Source organism: Eubalaena glacialis, chromosome 4 (assembly GCF_028564815.1).
Source record: "Eubalaena glacialis isolate mEubGla1 chromosome 4, mEubGla1.1.hap2.+ XY, whole genome shotgun sequence".
NCBI lineage: Eukaryota > Metazoa > Chordata > Mammalia > Artiodactyla > Balaenidae > Eubalaena > Eubalaena glacialis.
In genome coordinates this window covers 95,734,832-95,754,153 of record NC_083719.1, presented here as the reverse complement: position 1 = coordinate 95,754,153, position 19,322 = coordinate 95,734,832, and the positions used below count along the sequence as shown (strand labels likewise).

The 19,322-nt window shown below is 37.7% G+C and overlaps 1 protein-coding gene across 5 annotated transcripts in view; it reads right to left on the bottom strand.

The window, feature by feature from the left end:
* COMMD10 (COMM domain containing 10) overlaps window positions 1-18,031 on the bottom strand; it is a 173,459-nt gene extending 155,428 nt beyond the window's left edge. For all 5 annotated transcript variants that reach the window (XM_061189532.1, XM_061189535.1, XM_061189531.1 and 2 more), the window contains exons 1-4: window positions 17,927-18,031; window positions 16,391-16,481; window positions 7,339-7,449; window positions 4,954-5,109 (exon numbers count right to left, since the gene is read on the bottom strand). In XM_061189532.1, coding sequence (XP_061045515.1) covers window positions 4,954-5,109; window positions 7,339-7,449; window positions 16,391-16,481; window positions 17,927-17,967 — 399 coding nt within the window. In that variant the 5' untranslated portion in view covers window positions 17,968-18,031. The remainder of the gene's footprint in view (window positions 1-4,953; window positions 5,110-7,338; window positions 7,450-16,390; window positions 16,482-17,926) is intronic.
* Between the last annotated feature and the right edge of the window lie 1,291 nt (window positions 18,032-19,322).

The window sequence follows — 19,322 nt, the reverse complement described above, 5'->3', positions numbered from 1 at the left end:
ATATAAAAGACAGATATTTAACAATTAATGAAGCAAACAATTAGTTGTTACACTTAACACTACAGTAAATCTTATTATAATGGCTCAAAGAGGATTTTTTTAAAAGACTGTTTAGGAACATTATTATCTTAAGAACGTTAGCCATCCATTTTTAAATGCAGGTTTCTCAAGAACATATGAGACATGATGAATTTTCACTACGTAATGAAATAATAAATTTGCTACGTAACTGGTAAAATTAAGAACACTCTTAACAGGACGAACATACAGGTGCATTTTAAGAAAAGGAATCAGTAGCCTTTAAAGACCAGGCGACTCAGAGCGCTAAAGATAAGCCTTACGTATATTTCTCATAATCATACCTGTTACTGAGGAATAGGGTGAGCTTCAAATGTAAAAATATTTTAGAAAAAATATCATATAAAAAAACACAATTCTTTTCCTTAAGGTCTCAGAAAAAAAGAGATGTATCAGTATGTCAGTAATATTTAACATGTAAGTCTTTACATTTTGTAGAGCAGGAATATACATAAAGGAACTCTAACCAGAATTTTAGGAGTAAAATTAAACATAGTATTCAAGTTCTGTCTGAAAGGGTATTCATAATTTAATAAATGTTGTAACCACACAGGCATTTTAACAAAAATCAAACAGAAAACCCTGTTAGAAGGACACTGCTAACATAGTCAACACTGATAAAAGAGGGAAGACTACCAATTCTAATAAGCAGTGGTAACATTTCAGTGTCCAAAGAGGTTAAGATAAAGTGTATTTAAAAAAAAAAAAAAAAAGTGAGACGGGATAAAATTTTTAAATCCCTTCAATCATATCCTGTAAAAAGCTATCCAATCAATTTTCAATCTGCCTCTCACTTATTAGATTGAAATAATAGAAGATGAAAAGAGGTGTTTTTAAAAACTGAATTAAAAATAAGTTCCTTTTGATTTTTTAACTTGTTATTTAATTGAATCTGACTCTCTTTGAATTCAGAATTACTTACACAGATGTTCCACTGCAAGCACCACACAGTTTACGTGAACCTCTAAATGACTGTAAAACAGTCACTGCAAATACAACTTTCGTTCATTATATAATAAATCACTGCCATATATTTTCGTTACAATTTAAATGACATGCTCTATTTTCATCCACAGCTATTTTAGTCACCATATCTTTAACAGTCATCAGGGCAAAAAAGGAAGATAACATTATAGCTGCCAGAGGTACCATGACGTAAAAGGAACAAGGCTTAATTAAGAGAGAGACCAATCTCGGACTTCCCTGGTGGTGCAGCGGTTGAGAATCCGCCTGCCAATGCAGGGTACACGGGTTCGAGCCCTGGTCTGGGAAGATCCCACATGCCATGGAGCAACTAAGCCCGTGTGCCACAACTACTGAGCCTGCGTGCCACAACTACTGAAGCCCACGCACCTAGACCCCGTGCTCTGCAACGAGAAGCTACCGCAATGAGAAGCCCACACACTGCAGCGAAGAGTAGCCCCCACTCACCACAACTAGAGAAAGCCTGCACGTAGCAACGAAGACCCAATGCAGCCAAAAATAAATAAATGAAATTGAAAAAAAAAAAGAGCGAGAGAGAGAGCCCAATCTGATTCCCACCTCACCTTCACCATGGACCACTTGGGTTAACACGGTAAAGGTACACTTTCGAAAGTTTTATTTCTTTTTCAAAGATATAAAACACACACACACATATACACACACACACAAACTATGTAAACCACCCTGCATAATGCCTGACACAGAAAAATTTTGCTGCTAACATTTAGGTGGTAGTATAGCACAGTGGCTTAGGAGTGTAACTACTTTGCCAAATCCCAACTCTACCACTTACATATCTGCGTGACCATGGACCAATTATTTAATCTCTCTAAGCCTCAGTTTAATTTTACATATAAACTAGAACTATTAATGGATTTTACAAGATATAATGCACTTAGTAGAGTTTTTGGCCCACCGTAAACACAAGAAATGTTTGCTATTATTATATGATCTTAATTAGCATTTAAGGTATTAAAAGGTATTTTTTAAGTTATTAAAAAATGTATCAGCCTCTCATATACTCTGTATTGGCAAAAGATAATTTCCTACATTCTTTAGGGACCAATGCTGTAGGGACCAATTAATCATATCCAACTACTTTTTTGCATATTTTGTATGACAACTGATCAAACTACTTCTTAAACAGAAGTTAATGTAATACAACATAAGGAAGAACTATTACTTTTTTTTTTTTTTTTTTTTTTTGGCTGCATTGGGTCCTCACCGCGATGCGCGGGTTTTCTCTAGTTGTGGCGAGTGGGGACTACTCTCCGTTCAGTGCACGGGCTTCTCATTGCGGTAGCTTCTCTCGTTGCGGAGCACAGGCTCTAGGCACACGGGCTTCAGTAGCTGTGGCGTGTAGGCTCAGTAGTTGTGGCTCGCAGGCTCTAGAGCGCAGGCTCAGTAGTTGTGGTGCACAGGGCTAGCTGCTCTGCAGCATGTGGGATCTTCCTGGACCAGGGCTTGAACCCGTGTCCCCTGCATTGGCAGGCGGACTCTTAACCACTGCGCCACCAGGGAAGCCCCAGAAATATTACTTTTAAAAAAGCAACAAACTATCATCCAGAAAACAATAAAAAATGACTTACTATTAGAGGTGAAAAAAGAAATATTTTTAACTATACAAGTATACTGTACTTATATAAATGCAAGAAAAAAAACAGAAGAAAATAATATAAATATAAAAAATAGGCAAATATTCAAAGGCAAGTGGAGATTTTTTCTTTTTAAATGATGATGGTTAAAAAAATTTTAGGGATAAAAAAATGGAAAACTTAAAATCTGTACAGGATACAGGAAAAAGCAGAAATTAAAATGAAAAATGAAGCTGTGATGTGGAGGACACTTGAGAGCTCTTAGAATGTAGAGTTTAAAAAAAAAGAGAGAAATGAAAACAATACAGGGGCATTTTCTGGAAACCCACAGCTAGCATCTTTTTGTTTCTATTTTATACATTAGATCCCCAGAATTTATTCATCTTATAAGTGGAAATTTGTATTCTTTGAACAACATTGCCTCCATTTCCCTACCCCAGCCCCAGCCCCTGGTAACCACCATCCTACTCTCTTTTTTATTTTTTTTGCCGTACCGCGCAGCATGCAGGATCTTAGTTCCCTGACCAGGGATTGAACCTGTGCCCCTGCTGTGGAAGCGAGAAGTCTTAACCACTGGACCACCAGGGAAGTCCCTAGCATCTTATTTAATGATGAGAGACTGAATGCTTCCTCTCTAAAACTGTGAACAAAGCATGATGTTCAAACTTACCAATCTTATTCAACATCATATTGTAAGTCCTAGTCAGTACAGTAAGGCAGGAAAAACAAAAGCTGAACAAACTGAAAAGGAAGAAATAAAACTATCTCTATATTCATGAACAATCTGACTTTCTACAAAGAAAATCACAAGGAAAACCACCAAAAAAACTGCTATAACTAATTAGTGAGTTTACCAAGGTCTTGAATACAGTATCAATATATAAAAATCAATTGTGTTTCTATATACTAGCAATAAACAACTAGAAACCAAAATTTTAAAACCAGTACCATTTACAACAACTACAAAAAAAAACCTTAGGTTAAGAGTGTTCAAATCTAACAAAATATGCTGAAAAATGAAAAACACTGATACAAGAAATCAAACAAGACCTAAATAAATGGAGATATATTCAATACTGTTAAGAAGTCATTTCTCTACATAGTGAACTATAAATTAAACAAAATCTCAATCAAAATTCCAGAGGATTTTTTGCAGATATTAAAAAACCTGGTTTTCAAATTTGTATTAAAAGGTAAAGAAACTAGAATAGCCAAAACAATTATTAAAAAGAACAAAGTCAGCAGATTAACAATACTTGATTTTAAGACTTACTACAAAGCTACAGTAATTAAAGCAGCATGATATTGGCATAAAGATAGACAAATAGATAAATGAAACCAAAAAGAGAGTCCAGAAAGAGATACACAAATATGTCAAATGATTTTTGACAAAGGGGCTAAGGCAATTCAATAACAAAAGGATGTTATCAATAATTATGCTGAAACAACGTCCATATCAGAAAAAAAAAAGAACTTGGACCTGTACCTCATGGCTTATATAAAATTAACCCAAACTGGATGTTAGACTTAAATGTAAAACACAAACTATAAAACACTTAGAAGTAAACAAAAGTTTGTGACATTGCATTAAGCTACAAATTCTTAAGATACAAAACCAAAGGCAGTATCAATAAAAGAAAAAAATGATAAACCAAACTTGATCAGATTTTAAAGGTTTTACTTTGCAAAAGACACTGTTAGAAACTAAAACGGAAAGCTACAGACTAAGAGAAAATATCTGCAAATCACATATCTGACAAAGGACTCAAAGATTCACAAAACTCAACAGAAAGAAAACAAACACCTTCTACAAATTGTAACAACCAAAAAACAAAAACAAAAACAAAAACAAAACCCATGCATTTCTATATGCTGGGATTTACACTTGTAATTGTCCTTTATATTTATATTACTATAATTCTTTATCTGTCACAGTGTGGAAATACAGTTAGACAAAAGATCTGAACAGACACTTCACCAAAGGAGACATATGGATGGCAAGTAAGTACATAAAAAGATAATCATCATAACCTGTTATTAGGGAAATGTAAATTAAAAACACAAGATATCATTACAAAACCTAACAGAATAGCTTTAGTACAAACAACTGACAATACCAAGTGTTGACAAGGATTTGGAACTACTGGAACGCTCATATAATGCTGCTGAAAATGCAAAATAACACCAATCACAAATATTTCCAGAAAATAGAAGAAGAGAGCGGAACTTTTCAGATATAATAATTTATGCCATACATACATATTGAAAAATATCTTTTGAGTAGTATATCCTATACCTTGTGGGGTGCAAGAATCCTCTGCCTGAATTTTTCAATTGTTTCTTGACCCATAGAAGACCAAGCATTGACAAATGCTTCTGCTTTGTCTTGTCTAAGATGAATGTTCTCTAACTGCTGCTGCAAAGCTGCTGGCTTCACGTTGTAATATACTGCCTATTAAAGAGGAAAAAAAAAATTACATATATCCCAAATGTTCATACAGAGACCTTGAACTGTAATCAAATACAACATTATTTTAAATGATTTAAATTTTAAAAATTTCATATTTCTGTTGCAGAGATTTTTTTATTATTTTACAAATAATAATACACTCAACCAAGGGCTGGAAGATTCAGAATTAAATGGTCTAAATTTTTCAAGCTAAACTGCTTCATTTTTACCTGTGGTTTAAGTAATACTAAATCCACTTAACAGAAAAACTTCTTTGCTTTGGCTATGTAAATGGTATCCTAATTAAAAGTTCATTTCCTTATTTCACTTCATTATTTCAAATAAGTACACAGTGGTTTTGTTTCCCAACTATCAAAATTTTTCCAAGAAACACTTTCTCAAAACCACGTTCATCTACCAACTTCCTAGGTAATATATAATAAAAAATTGAAAACTTTTTTCACGATGATACCTGTTGTTTTTTACATTATTCTGAAAAAACTTTCTCATAAACCCCAGGCTGCTCTGCCCTGTTCAGTTATCCTTTTCTTCTACTGAAGGTTCACCAAGGATAGGAACCATAATCATCTTTATGATCTGTAATCTGTATAAGGCTGCATGTAGTAGACGCCCAGCAGCTTGTCCTCCTAACGGTATCTATTCACTAGAATGCCCAGGAAGCTACAGTATTGTTTACTGTGAAATAAACAAACAACAGGAATTTATTAAGAATCTATTTTTATAGCCACTATGGAGAACAGCATGGAGGTTCCTTAAAAAACTAAAAATAGAACTATCATATGACCCAGCAGTCCCACTACTGGGCATATACCCTGAGAAAACCATAATTCAAAAAGAGTCATGTACCACAATGTTCATTGCAGCTCTATTTACAATAGCCAGGACATGGAAGCAACCTAAGTGTCCATCGACAGATGAATGGATAAAGAAGATGTGGCACATATATACAATGGAATATTACTCAGCCTTAAAAAGAAACGAAATTGAGTTATTCGTAGTGAGGTGGATGGACCTAGAGTCTGTCATACAGAGTGAAGCAAGTCAGAAAGAGAAAAACAAATACCGTATGCTAACATTTATATATGGAATCTAAAAAAAAAAAAGGTTCTGATGAACCTAGGGGCAGGACAGGAATAAAGACGCAGACATAGAGAATGGACTTGAGGACACGGGGAGGGGGAAGGGTAAGCTGGGACGAAGTGAGAGAGTGGCAATGACATGTACACACTACCAAATGTAAAACAGCTAGTGGGAAGCAGCTGCATAGCACAGGGAGATCAGCTGGGTGCTTTGTGACCACCTAGAAAGGTGGGATAGGGAGGGTGGGAGGGAGATGCAAGAGGGAGGGCATATGGTGATATATGTATACATATAGCTGATTCACTTTGTTATACAGCAAAAACTAACACAACATTGTAAAGCAATTACACTCCAATAAAGATGTTAAAAAAAAGAATTTATTTTTAGCCCAGCAATGTGCTGCATTTACATAAGATGCACAGAAAATGTGATCCTGGCCCCGCACAAATTCAAAACCTAGTGAAGGAGACACAACTGACATACATGAAATAATGAAAAGACGAACAATGTGCTCTACCATGATGAGCCAAGCATAAAAGGAACCCAAATAAGGGGAGGATTGCAAGTATAAGGGGTCAAGGCTGCAGTGGGAGGAGACGTGATTTGAACAGAACAATGAACTTAAACAATGAACTGAATTTAGATATAAAGAAGGGATGCAGAAGAACAGCTCAGTAGGAAGAAATAGTATGACAAAAGGTCCTTTGACAAATATTTCTTTTCTAAATGTTTTATTTATCAACCTAGTCAAATAAATCCTCCAAAATCATTTATTAAATTTCTTAAATAAAATGTGTTCATTTTTCCAAATCATTTTTCCAAATTATTATACCAAGTAACAATAAATTTGAATCTTTTTTAACTGTCTCAAGTCAACAAAGTCTTGATTCATATTGTCAAATACTTTACTCAGGCTGCTCAACACTAAGACTGTTTTAGCAGAACGCAATACCATGGGAAAAAAATCACACATTCAAAATATTTTTACTACATCAAAATTTTTTGATAAAACATATTCACTGCTTCCATCTGTATACTTGAGAAAAATAAGATAAAATGTTATAGATATCACAGCAATGCAAACATGTAGTAAATAAACCATGGTTAGGAAGTTTGGGGCAATAAAAATACCTGTTCTAAAATAAAAGATATTGTTTCAAGAACTAGGTGAAGATCTTGTCTCTCCAGAGAAAATGCAGCTTGAAGTTTTTCTTCCTCTTCTTCACTGAAACTATTCTCAGCCTACAACACAGAAAGCAATCTATTAGCATACACTCAGGTATTCAAAACTCAGATACTCAACAGAAGATTCATTTATTCATATGACAATGAGAACTTGAAAGAAAGTAAATCCATCCTTGAAAGAAACTGATGTGTCTGTAAATTTCAATATCTTAAAATCATAGTACAGTTCATTATCTGGCTCTTGCCAAATAAATTTCATTAAAAAAAACCCAATATTTTCAATTCTATGATTTACAGGAGGTGGAAAATAATGGTAAATAACATAAACGATGGACATTTAACATATACACTAATATGTATAAAATGGATAACTAAAAAGAACCTGCTGTATAAAAAAATATTTTTTTAAAAATGGACATTTAGGGCTTCCCTGGTGGCACAGTGATTGAGAGCCCGCCTGCCAATGCAGGGCACGTGGGTTCGAGCCCTGGTCTGGGGAGATCCCACATGCCGTGGAGCAGCTGGGCAGTGCGCCACAGCTGCTGAGCCTGCACTCTGGAGCCTGCGAGCCACAACTACTGAGCCCACGTGCCACAACTACGGAAACCCACGTGCCTAGAGCCCGTGCTCCACAATGAGAGAAGCCACCGCAATGAGAAGCCCGTGCACCACAATGAAGAGTAGCCCCCACTTGCTGCAACTAGAGAAAGCCCGCGAGCAGCAATGACGACCCAGTGCAGGCAAAAATAAAAATAAATAAAATAAATAAATTTATTTAAAAAAAAAACAAAAAAAGGACATTTAGAAAAAACAATACTACAAGGTAAAACCCCAAAATGTTAACAATAATTAATAGTAATTTCCATCTTTACTCACAACATTATAATCAACTATATTCCAGTATAAAATAAAAATTAAGAAAGGAAATTAAAAAACATGGGGGGGTGGAAAACACCTTCTCTGTAATAATACTATCCAATTATAATGGGTCCCAGCAACTCTTCTAAGAGCCCAAAGCAAAATCTCCATTTAAGAGAACAGCATTTTAAGATAGAAAATACCTGGGGGCTCCTTTCCTTTGGTAGCTCTTTCCTCTCCCCAACTCACCACAAAACCTCTGCCAGTATATGACCTTACCTAGCCCTAAGCCCCTGTACGCATTTAATAAGAGGGAGCCTACCCTGGAAGGATTAAACAGATAAAAACTGTTAACCTTGAGAACCTTTATCTATATCCTCCATTACCTAGCACCAACAGTCCCATCAGATAGAGAGGTGGCAACTAGTTTAACCCTTAGGATTATTTTATTAAAAGTCAATGGGTTATGGGATGCAGCAAAAGCAATTCTTAGAGGGAAATTTACGGTGATACAGGCTTTCTTTAAGAAACAAAAAAAATCTCAAACAATCTAACCCACCACCTAAAAGAATTAGAAAAAGAAAAACAAACAAAACTTAAAGTCAGAAGAAGGAAGGAGCTAATAAAGGTCAGAGAGGAAATAAATAAAATAGAGATTAAAAAAACAATAGAAAAAAAAAACAATAAAACCAAGAGCTGGTTCTTTGAAAGGGTAAACAAAACTGACAAACCTCTGGCCAGGCTCACCAAGAAGAAAAGAGAGAAGACCCAAATAAACAAAATAAGAAATGAAAGAGGAGAAATCACAACTGATACTGCAGAAGTACAAAAAAAAAAAAAAAATATATATATATATATATATATACACACATATATATATATTTGCTGAGTACTTATTATGTGCTACATAGACAGTTTATGTCCTCAGGAGTACTATCCTCTAGTTAGAAAGACAAATTAAAAACAAATAATTGTTCAAATAACTTCCCTTTTTAATGAGTTCTACAAAAGTATGGGTTATTATAAGAGCATATATAAAGCGAGAAATTAAGTCTTTTTGATAATTTTAATATTTTCCAAAACTTACACATTACACACATTACTTTTATAAGCAATATATGAAAGAAAGAAGTTAGCCATCTGAGTATAACTTCTGGCTAGTCTCCTTTCTTTCATTTCCAAAATAATCTCCTTGATCTGAAGACTGGTTTTTCAAGTATGAAAAATATACACTGTTAGAACTGCTTTCAAATAAAAATACTTTATCTACACATACCAAAAACAACTTTCCCTGTTGCTGCCTCTCCCCAACAGCTACATGGAGAAGTTTCAGAAGTCCATGCCTTAACAGCTTAGGATGAGGTACAACTTTACAATTGCTCAAGTGAAGCAGCATTAGAACTCTAAGCTGGCATATTTTTGGTTTGGGGAGGCTAGTCACCAGAACTCCCAGTATCTACTACCTGTTTTATGACTGAGAAAAGCATGAACCCAATTTGGCCAAAATGCCAATCACTTACCTCAAGAGCAAGGTTTTGATTTTAAAGTTCCAGAATTTCTGTGACTACCATACACCTTCTTGAAATAGTGACCTACAGTACCAGACTTTATCAATATGAGGAAGACAAGAACAGTATTACTCATGTACAATCAATGAACCACATGTTGCATTAAATTCAATGGATATGTACAATTTAACTTCCAAGTTTGTCAATCTGATTCCTTTAAATATACACCAAACGAGGTATTTTGACAAAATAAAAATAGTGATTGAGCACGTAGAAAATTAAACTTTAGTGTCCTCAATATGTACAAGAAAGTGAGACTTTTTTTTTTTAAGATTTTTTTTTTTTTTTGATGTGGACCATTTTTAAAGTCTTTACTGAATTTGTTACAATACTGCTTCTGCTTTATGTTTTGGTTTTTTGGCCACGAGGCATGTGGGATCTTAGCTCCCCGACCAGGGATCGAACCCACTTCCCCTGCATTGGAAGGCAGACTCTTAACCACTGGACCGCCAGGGAAGTCCCGAATAGATTAGATTAGATTGCTCTTTTAAAAAGAGCAAGAAAAGGGATATTCTCAAGATTTTCAAGGGCATCATATTAATAAAGTGGTTTGGAGCAAAGAGGGACAAGGGAACATGTATCTCCCCCCATCCACTGGTACATGAAACATGCACCCTTAAAATAAGGTGGCGCTTAAAATATGTGAGCAGAACAACAAATGGAGAATAAAATACAGCCATAAAACAAAGTTCCAAATCCATAGTCAATATCTTGCTCCAACAACGACCCTGGGTTGATCAATATTAAATGTAAGTCACTCCATTTGCTTCCAGACAGCAGCAGGTTAACTTCTTCCTAGGTACCAAAAGTAACCCACACATGTCTGGGTGTTGAAGAGAAAGTAAAGGAGATATATTCGTTTTTACCCTCTCAATGGGAGAAACTTAAGGCTCACGTTTATAAAATTAGAGAGCAAGTGTCCAAGAAACTTAAATTTTAAATGGAAAATGGATGTTAATTTGTTCTATGTATTTAAAAAGCATATGCCATAAACATATATACACAGGCAGAAAGGAAAAACAGTATTTAAAAAGAATAACTGCTGTATGGCTTGACATGGAAAGATCTCTGATACAAGTGATAAGTGAAAAAGGTAAACAGTATAATGCCACTTATGAACACATTTATATAAAAACCAAACATTTCTATTTATATATGCGTGCACATATGTTTGCACGTCTGTATTTATTAATACTTGAAAAAAAGACCTGGAAAGATGAAAACCAAATCGACAACAAAGACTACTTCTAGGGAGGTGTGGTGGTTTTATCATATCTGCAAATTCTTTTAACACTCCTCTGTTCAAAAGAGGGAGCCTAATTTCCTCTCCCCTGAATATGAGCCAGACTCACTGATTGACTTCTAACCAGTAGAATATAGTAAAAGTGAAGGTATGTGATATCCAAGCCTAGGTCATAAAAAGGACAGCACCCCCATCTCATTCTGGAAGAAGACAACTTCCATGTCAGGAGCAAAGGCCCATGTGACAAGGAACTAACTGGTGCCACCATCTAGCCATGTTAGAAGGAAATCCTCTACCCCAGTCAAAACTTCAGGTACCGGCTGCCCCAACCAACATCTGAGAGCAATTTCATGAGAACCCCAAGCCAGGACCACCCAGCCAAGCCACTGCTAAATTCCTGACTTACAGGAAGAGTGAGAGATAATAAATGTTTATTGTTGGTTTAATCTGCTAACTTTGGGGGAAATTTGCAATTCAGCAATAGATAACTCACACAGGAGAGAATGAAGATGGAGGAAGGGGCAAGAGTTAGCCAAGGGGGGCATTTCAGTTTGTCCATGTTGTTTAAATGTCTTAAAACAAAAACTTCCTCATAAACTATTTGTGAAATTTAAAATGTTACTGAAACACTTCACTTACGCACTCTATTTTGAACTTTAAGGGCACAAAAAAGAACAAATCAAAAAATCCATCCTTCCAACTTTTTCTTTTTTTGAAGAATTTATTTTCTTAACATGCATGATGAGTGAACTCATCTTAATTCCACATACAGTTGAAATCAGGTCACATTCCTCAGAAAGTTATACCGATCTTCTATTCTATGAAGACAGTATACTATCTAAATAATTATGAAGGCAATTAGGTTTTAAAAACTCAGAGCACGGCTTTAGAGACAAGAGAGGCCTGTGGTCCGGAATCCAAGCTCTGACTCACATACACAGGCATACACACACACCAACACCACAATGGAAGAACACATGGTACTAGAAGTCTGCATATGCCATAATTTAAAATGTATACATATCATTTTAACCTAATAAACTAAGTTGTAAGAAGCCCTCCAGCTTATATTAAGTACAAAATAAATGCATTTTCAGGGATAAGCTACTCTTTTCTTTTTTTGTCCACATAGGTGAGGCCAATTCTTCTTTGAACAGGACTGCGCTGCACATCGCTAGGACATTTAAAGTCCCAGGGCGTTAAATGCCGGCAGCACCCTCCATACATTGTGACAACAGCAACAACAAAATCCTCAGGCATTTCTGTAGGCTGGGGTTTACATCTGTGACTGTCCTTTATATTAATATAATGAGACTTCTCTAGCGGTCATAATGAGGAAATATGGTGGTACCCACAAGTCAATCTATCGAATAAAAGAACTTTTATTTTAGACTTTTAAAAGCAATCTTTCTGAAATGTACGGCACCCATTCTAGACTTTTGTAAACAAAGTATACTGGATTACACTAGAGTCTTGCAATAAGTCAGATCATAATTACGAGCATCCAAGTTCCGTGCTGCAGTTGGTTTCCTAAAGAACTGCTAAGAAGATACACTGATGATTTTTCACTTCAGAAAAAACCCTCAGATTTCTTTGCTTTTGTACTTCTTGTGTCTGATTTTCTTAATTCTTCCATTTCAATCTATACCCAGCAGTTGATTCTTGAAACTGCCCACATGCCCCATCACAGGAGCGCCTTCACCCCCCAGTTTGCTGTTGCTAGTCGGCCATGGCCAGAAATCCAGACACCTCATCTCGCAGAACTAGACATATAACATAGTAACATCAATAGGCTTTGTGGGAGGGCCTAAGAGTCTCTGGAGCAAGGTATATGAGGGTTTTTTTTTAATTGCATGAGTTGTGACAGCTATTTTAAAAAACTTAAGAGGCCACAAATGTTTGTTTTTAAGTTCACAGATAAGGAAGTTACTCTGATTTCCTTCAGTGTTTCCCAATGCAGACTCTATTAGCATGCAGGATGAGACAATTCTTTGTACAGGACTGTCCTACTCACTGCAAGACATTTAAAGGTACACATATACAATGGAATATTACTCAGCCATTAAAAAGAATGAAATAATGTCATTTGCAGCAACATGGATGGACCTAGAGATTGTCAAACTGAGTGAAGTAAGTCAGACAGCGAAAGACAAGTATCAAATGATATCGCTTATATGCGGAATCTAAAAAAAAGATATAAATGAACTTATTTACGAAACAGACTCACAGACTTAGAAAACGAACTTAAGGTTACCGGGGGGAAGCGGGGGGAGGGATAGTTAGGGAGTTCGGGATTGACACATACACACTCTTATATTTAAAATGGATAACCGGCAAGGACCTACTGTATAGCACAGGGAACTCTGCTCAATATTATGTAACAACCTAAATGGGAAAAGAATTTGAAAAAGAATAGATACATGTATATGTATAACTAAATAACTTTGCTGTACACTTGAAACACAACATTGTTAATCAACTATACTCCAATATAAAAAGTTTAAAAAAATAAATAAAGTTCCTGGGCATTAAATGCCACCAGCACCCTACACACATTGGTAACAAACCACCCAAAATTCCCAAGTATTCCTATATGCTACGATTGCTCAGGAATAGGGCCAGTTCACAGAGGACTCCCAGACCCATACTTAGGCGTGCCCATATTCTATACCTAAGCTTATCTTCCCCGTGTTTATTTCTACTAGAGATTCCAAGGAACCAGTCTGGACAAAAACAGATACCCTCTGCCCACAATCCCATTTTACCAAGATCAAACTTGGTAAAATCAAAGTGTCAAGCTGATAACATTAAGAATAGCAACCAAATCCCTAAACCTCTTCACCAACTTACCTGCATGCGGTTTCACCGCTCTCAGGACTCTGCTTGTCCCAAGGCAAAGGCCAACTTGACAGACCAAGAGTACATAAAAGAAAGCTGGCTGATCTGAGATGTCGCTGCAAACTATTTGATAAGAGCCCTTATCACAACTGGAGTCCCTCTGGAAGAATATTCCCTAAAACTGTCCGGGCGGGTTGGGGGAGTGGGGATGGGTTGCCCCTTTCCTGACTTTCTCTCCTGACTTTCTGCAGGCAAGTAATCAAATACAGATGTTTCTGTCCTCAGCTGCTTCAGCTCTCAACAACCACACCTTCTCACCTCCACTCCCCACCTCTGAAGGCACAGCATTCAAACACCTCTGTGGAATGCTTTGGCCATTCAGTTACTCGAAGATAGATATTAATGTTTTCTCAACTCCAGAGGGTCAAAAACAAACTCCAGAGGGTCACGAGTTTCCTGCAGATGTTCCATCCTCCCTCAGTATGAAGAACATAAGATGTATATAAGTGTTTTGTGTCCCATATCACTTTGTATGTGTTTAAGAAGGCAGCCACCCACAACATTGTAAATCAACTATACTTCAATTGAAAAATACAATAAAATAAATAAAAAAAAAATAAAAAAGAAGGCAGCCACCAACTCAGACAATCAACTTAAACTCTGTATCAACTGGCTGCATCATTCACTTTTGGACTGATTTATATACCGTTTCACACTCTTTCCTGAGGTTTACTCTAATGGGTCAGAGGGATGGATTCTGGAGCCAGACTGCCTTACTAGCTAGCTGTGTGACCTTGGGCAAATTACTTAACTGGTCTCTATCTCAGTTTCTTCATGGATAAAATAAGGATGACAACAGTACTTACTTCCTAAGGGTGCTGTGAGGATCAGATGAGTTAATACCACAAAGCCATCAGAACAGCACCGGTCACAGAGGGAGCAATGGAACTGTGCATAGCAAACACCACAGAATGTAGCTGCCATTGTTACTGTGGTTGTTCCTCCTGTTTCTCCTTCTACATCACAAATTCCTTATGGGCAGAATTCACAGAACCTATATTCATTTTGTGTTTCCCATGGCAAGGGAAAGAATGAACTCCAAGAATAGCTATTGAGTGCCAACTGCATAAGTATCAGTGTATCAAGTGTGGGAAATATAAAGATGAGTAAGACATGATACTTAAAGTATTCAAGGTCAGAGAAAGACCCTGTAATCATGAAACAAATAGTTATGAGGTAGTACTAAAGTGAAGTGAGGATGAACCAAGTGTTTTAGAAGCAAAGAAGAGAGGACGAGCTGCTGAGAGTAGGACTGTCAAATCCTTGAAAGATGAATAGTTTATTCACTAAAGAAGGGAAGATATTTCAGGTAAGGGAAAGAGTATATTACACAGACACCAAGTGGAAAAAGTTCACAGTACGTTCCAGTAAAAGAGCATAGCCCAGGGTAACTGAAACACTTGCAAAGTGGGGAAAACACAGACTGTACCTATATTGTAACGTTATTATAATACAATGTTAAGGAATATGAACTTTTTCCTGTGAGCAACGGAAAGTCATTGATGGCTTTGAACACTGTAAAGATATGATCAACTTTTTTTTTTTTTTTTTTAAGGAAGAAAATATTTGGAAAGATAAATGGAACAGCACCATGAAGAAGTGATAAGAAGGTAGAAGACTATAGACAGCGGTACCAGTTTGAAGGTAACTGTTGTAGTCCAAGGGAGAAATAATAAGGGTCTGAACTAGGATTACGAAGAGAACTTGGATTTGAGAGATACTTCAGAGGGAGAAAGGGCAGGGCTTTGGGACTGGCCTCTGGCCAGGAAAAAGAAGAGGTAAGAGTCTGGGTTCTCATTTAATGGTGATACTTTGCACCAGGCAGAGCAGTTAGTGGGCACTCCTTAAACACATGTTAAATGTAATTAAATTTTATTAACCTGATAAAGAAGTTAACTAAGTAATGTTAGCAAGTTAACCAAGTAATGAATTACTAAGCATCAATATATCCAAGATAACCACAACCTTGAAATAAAAGTGGAAGAGAAAGATTAAATGAAAAATTACATACCGGTTGATAGCAAAACTACAGAGTTATTTTTAAGACAAAGAATGAAATCATGATATCAGAATTTTCCCCAAGCGTGTTCCACAGAGCCTTGGTCCCAAAATAAATGCCATGATAAAACAGTTCCCTGGTCAAACACATTTGGAAAATTTTGCACACAACATTCACCCTTAAATATTTACTATTAACACTACCATAAAATATACTCTGAAAAGTTCCATGATTTAAAAAAATTAATTTGAATGAAGACAGAAGTTCCCAAACTTTTGACCGTGGGATATTATCATATTTTCTAGAGACCCGGTGTTCCTGAGGACATGCTGGAGAACAATACCTCGCAAAAAAGTACTTCAAGTAGAAACCTAGAGTTGCAGTGGAATCACGAGAATATATTATAATCTATAGAAGTGCAAACATACAAACCTTCAGGTGAAGTTTTTGAAGAATTCGGGTGAGCAATCGTGGAAATCTTCCTATATCTATTTCATTTATCAGCGACACTGCTTTTTTCATGCTAAATAAATTCATAAAACAAAGTTTTAAAATGAGTTTTCCCCAAGTGGTACTGTAGTTACCGTAAGTACAGCTGTCTGTAAGTTTTCATTTCGACAACTCTGCTTACTACAAGGTAAGTCTGAGTAAAATAAAGAAAAACAGGTGATGGTCAGCAAAGGCAGGACGTTTCCAAAAGATACCCCCAAAAGTACTTCTGTTGAAAAGGTCTATTTGGCAAATTTTCTCTTTCTTCTGGGCAAGGCAAACTACTAGGAGAAGCCTGCACTCTGTGGGGAATGGTATTAATTTAGGAGTGAAAGTTTATGTATCCACTTAACTCAAAACAGAACTTTGAGAAGAGTGGGAGGAGGGAATTGGCAATTACACCAAAAATAGAAAGAAAAGACTGCTGCATGGCAGGTAATGGAATAAAAAAAAAAAAAAAAACTACATACAATATCATTCGGGGTCACTAAGCACACAGCTGTTTTAAAACCCTGTTTCAATTGTAATAATCAACTTAAATTATGTGATAAGAACAATTCTACTGCACCACGTTGAATATGGTTTACTGATGTGATGTGTTACCCAGGACACTGGTGTGAGAAAAGGAACTGGCTGTCAGAACTCAAGTAATCAAAAAAGTTAAAACTTCAAAATGACAACTCTCTTCTTCAAAAAGACTCCTGTCCAATCTAGACACAAAGTTATTCTCCAGCCTCAATTATTTGCCTGTATACTTCCTCACTTTTCTGCATCCACACACCACCTGCACTATTATTTATTTTTCATTAAATGGAGTCATTTTTCCTTAAATAATTTTATTTTAAAACATAAGTTTACATCACCACTATAGACAGCCGACCTTACTTACCCACCATAAACAGAAATGAACTAAATAAACAAATGAATTCAAAAGAAATCAAATGAAAACAAAAGCAATGTTACTAAATTCTGTCTAGATACTGTTACAAGCCAAAAACTCCTGGCCTGAGGCCTAGTCTATCTTGATTGAAAAGGTATATTAACGCGTGTTAGGTATTCAGGACCATCCGCGACCAATGGGAGACATTCTCATAATCAGGAGGTCTGAAAGAGAACTGAAAACGGAAACGGAATACCTTTCCACGTGATTTCAGTGTTACTCCAGGATGGCCTGGGTTCCTGCGATACAGCCTCGGGGAACGGTGACACTGACCACACACTGTCGTACTGACCTCAGCTGCCCAGGCCCACTGTGAGCCCACGCAGGTGAACTACCGTGCAGGTGGAGGCACCCGCAGTCTCGCGCGCTCCCGCGGGGCCCGCACCACGACTCTGCCAGCCCCGCGCCCGCCCCGCCGGACACCCGCGGCCCCGCATCTGCCCCTCCGCCCGGACCCCAACGCGCGCCTCGGCGACAGACAGCAGCAGCACCCTTACGCCTGCCCTGCCCGCGGTGCCCCCATGCCCAGCCGGGGCTACCTGGGGCTCTCCCGCAGAATCAGCGCCGCGGACGCCGCCATCCTCGAAGCTCCCTGGCCCCGCCGCCAGGATCAGCTGCCTGGAGTCCAGCCAATGGCGGCGGCAGCGGCGGACGGCAAGCCGGAAGGCTCAAGCCGCGCAGGGGCCGCGCCGCTCCGGTCCTGCGGTCCTGGAGGGGCGAAGGGGCGTCGCCGTCGTCCTCCCCGCCACTCCCGCCGTTCCGAGTGAAGGCTGTACATATATTAATTTATTTATATGTACGTATTTGCCTATTTTATATATATACGCATACCTGGATATGGTGTGGCTATTTTTATGTATTATATAGGTAGTGTGTGTGTATAAACATATACATTTACGCTTGCGTGCATATACACATACTTTTTTTTTTGGAAGAAAAAGTTTAAGCACTGCCCGCGGTGTCTGGCCTGCGCTGCAGATGGGCAGGCGGTGGAACGCGCTCCCCGAAGGAGCCCAGGGCCAGCTCCACGCTGTGCCCTGCGCCACCAGCCCTTCCTGTATCTACATCCCTGGAGCTCTGCAGTGCCCCACGCGGAGCCTGGGCTCTTTGTACTTTTATTCGTTCAGTAGTGTTCTTTGAGCACCTACTGTGTGCCAGGCACTGTGCTAGACACTCGAGATACAAAAGACCAAAATGCCTGCCCTTGAGGTTTGCCAGCAGGTAAATGGGCAAGTGTTCGTTGCGCCTTTCTTTGTGGTCGGGCACTGAGCTAGGTACTGCAGAGTAGAGGAGATGAATCGCCGCAGAGAATGCGATTAAGGACGTCTCAGGAGAATAGAGAGACAACGCGGGTTCAGGAATACCTTTGTCTCAGAGGAAAACATGTAGTGCATTAAGGGGATTCAGAGCTGGGAACAGTGATAAGGCATCCGAGGTTGGATCAGGAAAACTTCCTGGGACAGGTGGCATGAAGAAGCCTTGAATGATAGGTTGTGGCATGTACATTTAGTCTGGTGAGAAATGGGGAGCCATTAAATGTTTTCAAGCAAAGAAAGTTTTGTGGGAACTGTGTTTGTTTGTTTGTTTGTTGAAGATTACCGTAAGCAGAATGATTATTGGATGGGAAAGAGGTAAGCAGGAAAGCCAGATAGGGAGCTACTGCAATAATCTATGGAAAGCAAGAAAATCCTTAGTAGTAAAATGGCATTGGAGAATGAAAAGATAGTGGATGAATTAGAGTTACATTTCAGCTGTAGAATCTTCAGGAGCTGAGAAAAGATTGGATTTAATTTTCGTACCCAATTATGTTTTACTTAAATTATTACTTACATTAGTTGGCATTCCTAGAGCGGCCCTGAAACATCCTAACTGAAAGGAGAAGCCAAATTGCAAATTAAAAGTGAATAATCCCCACATGGATAATTGAGTCAATTA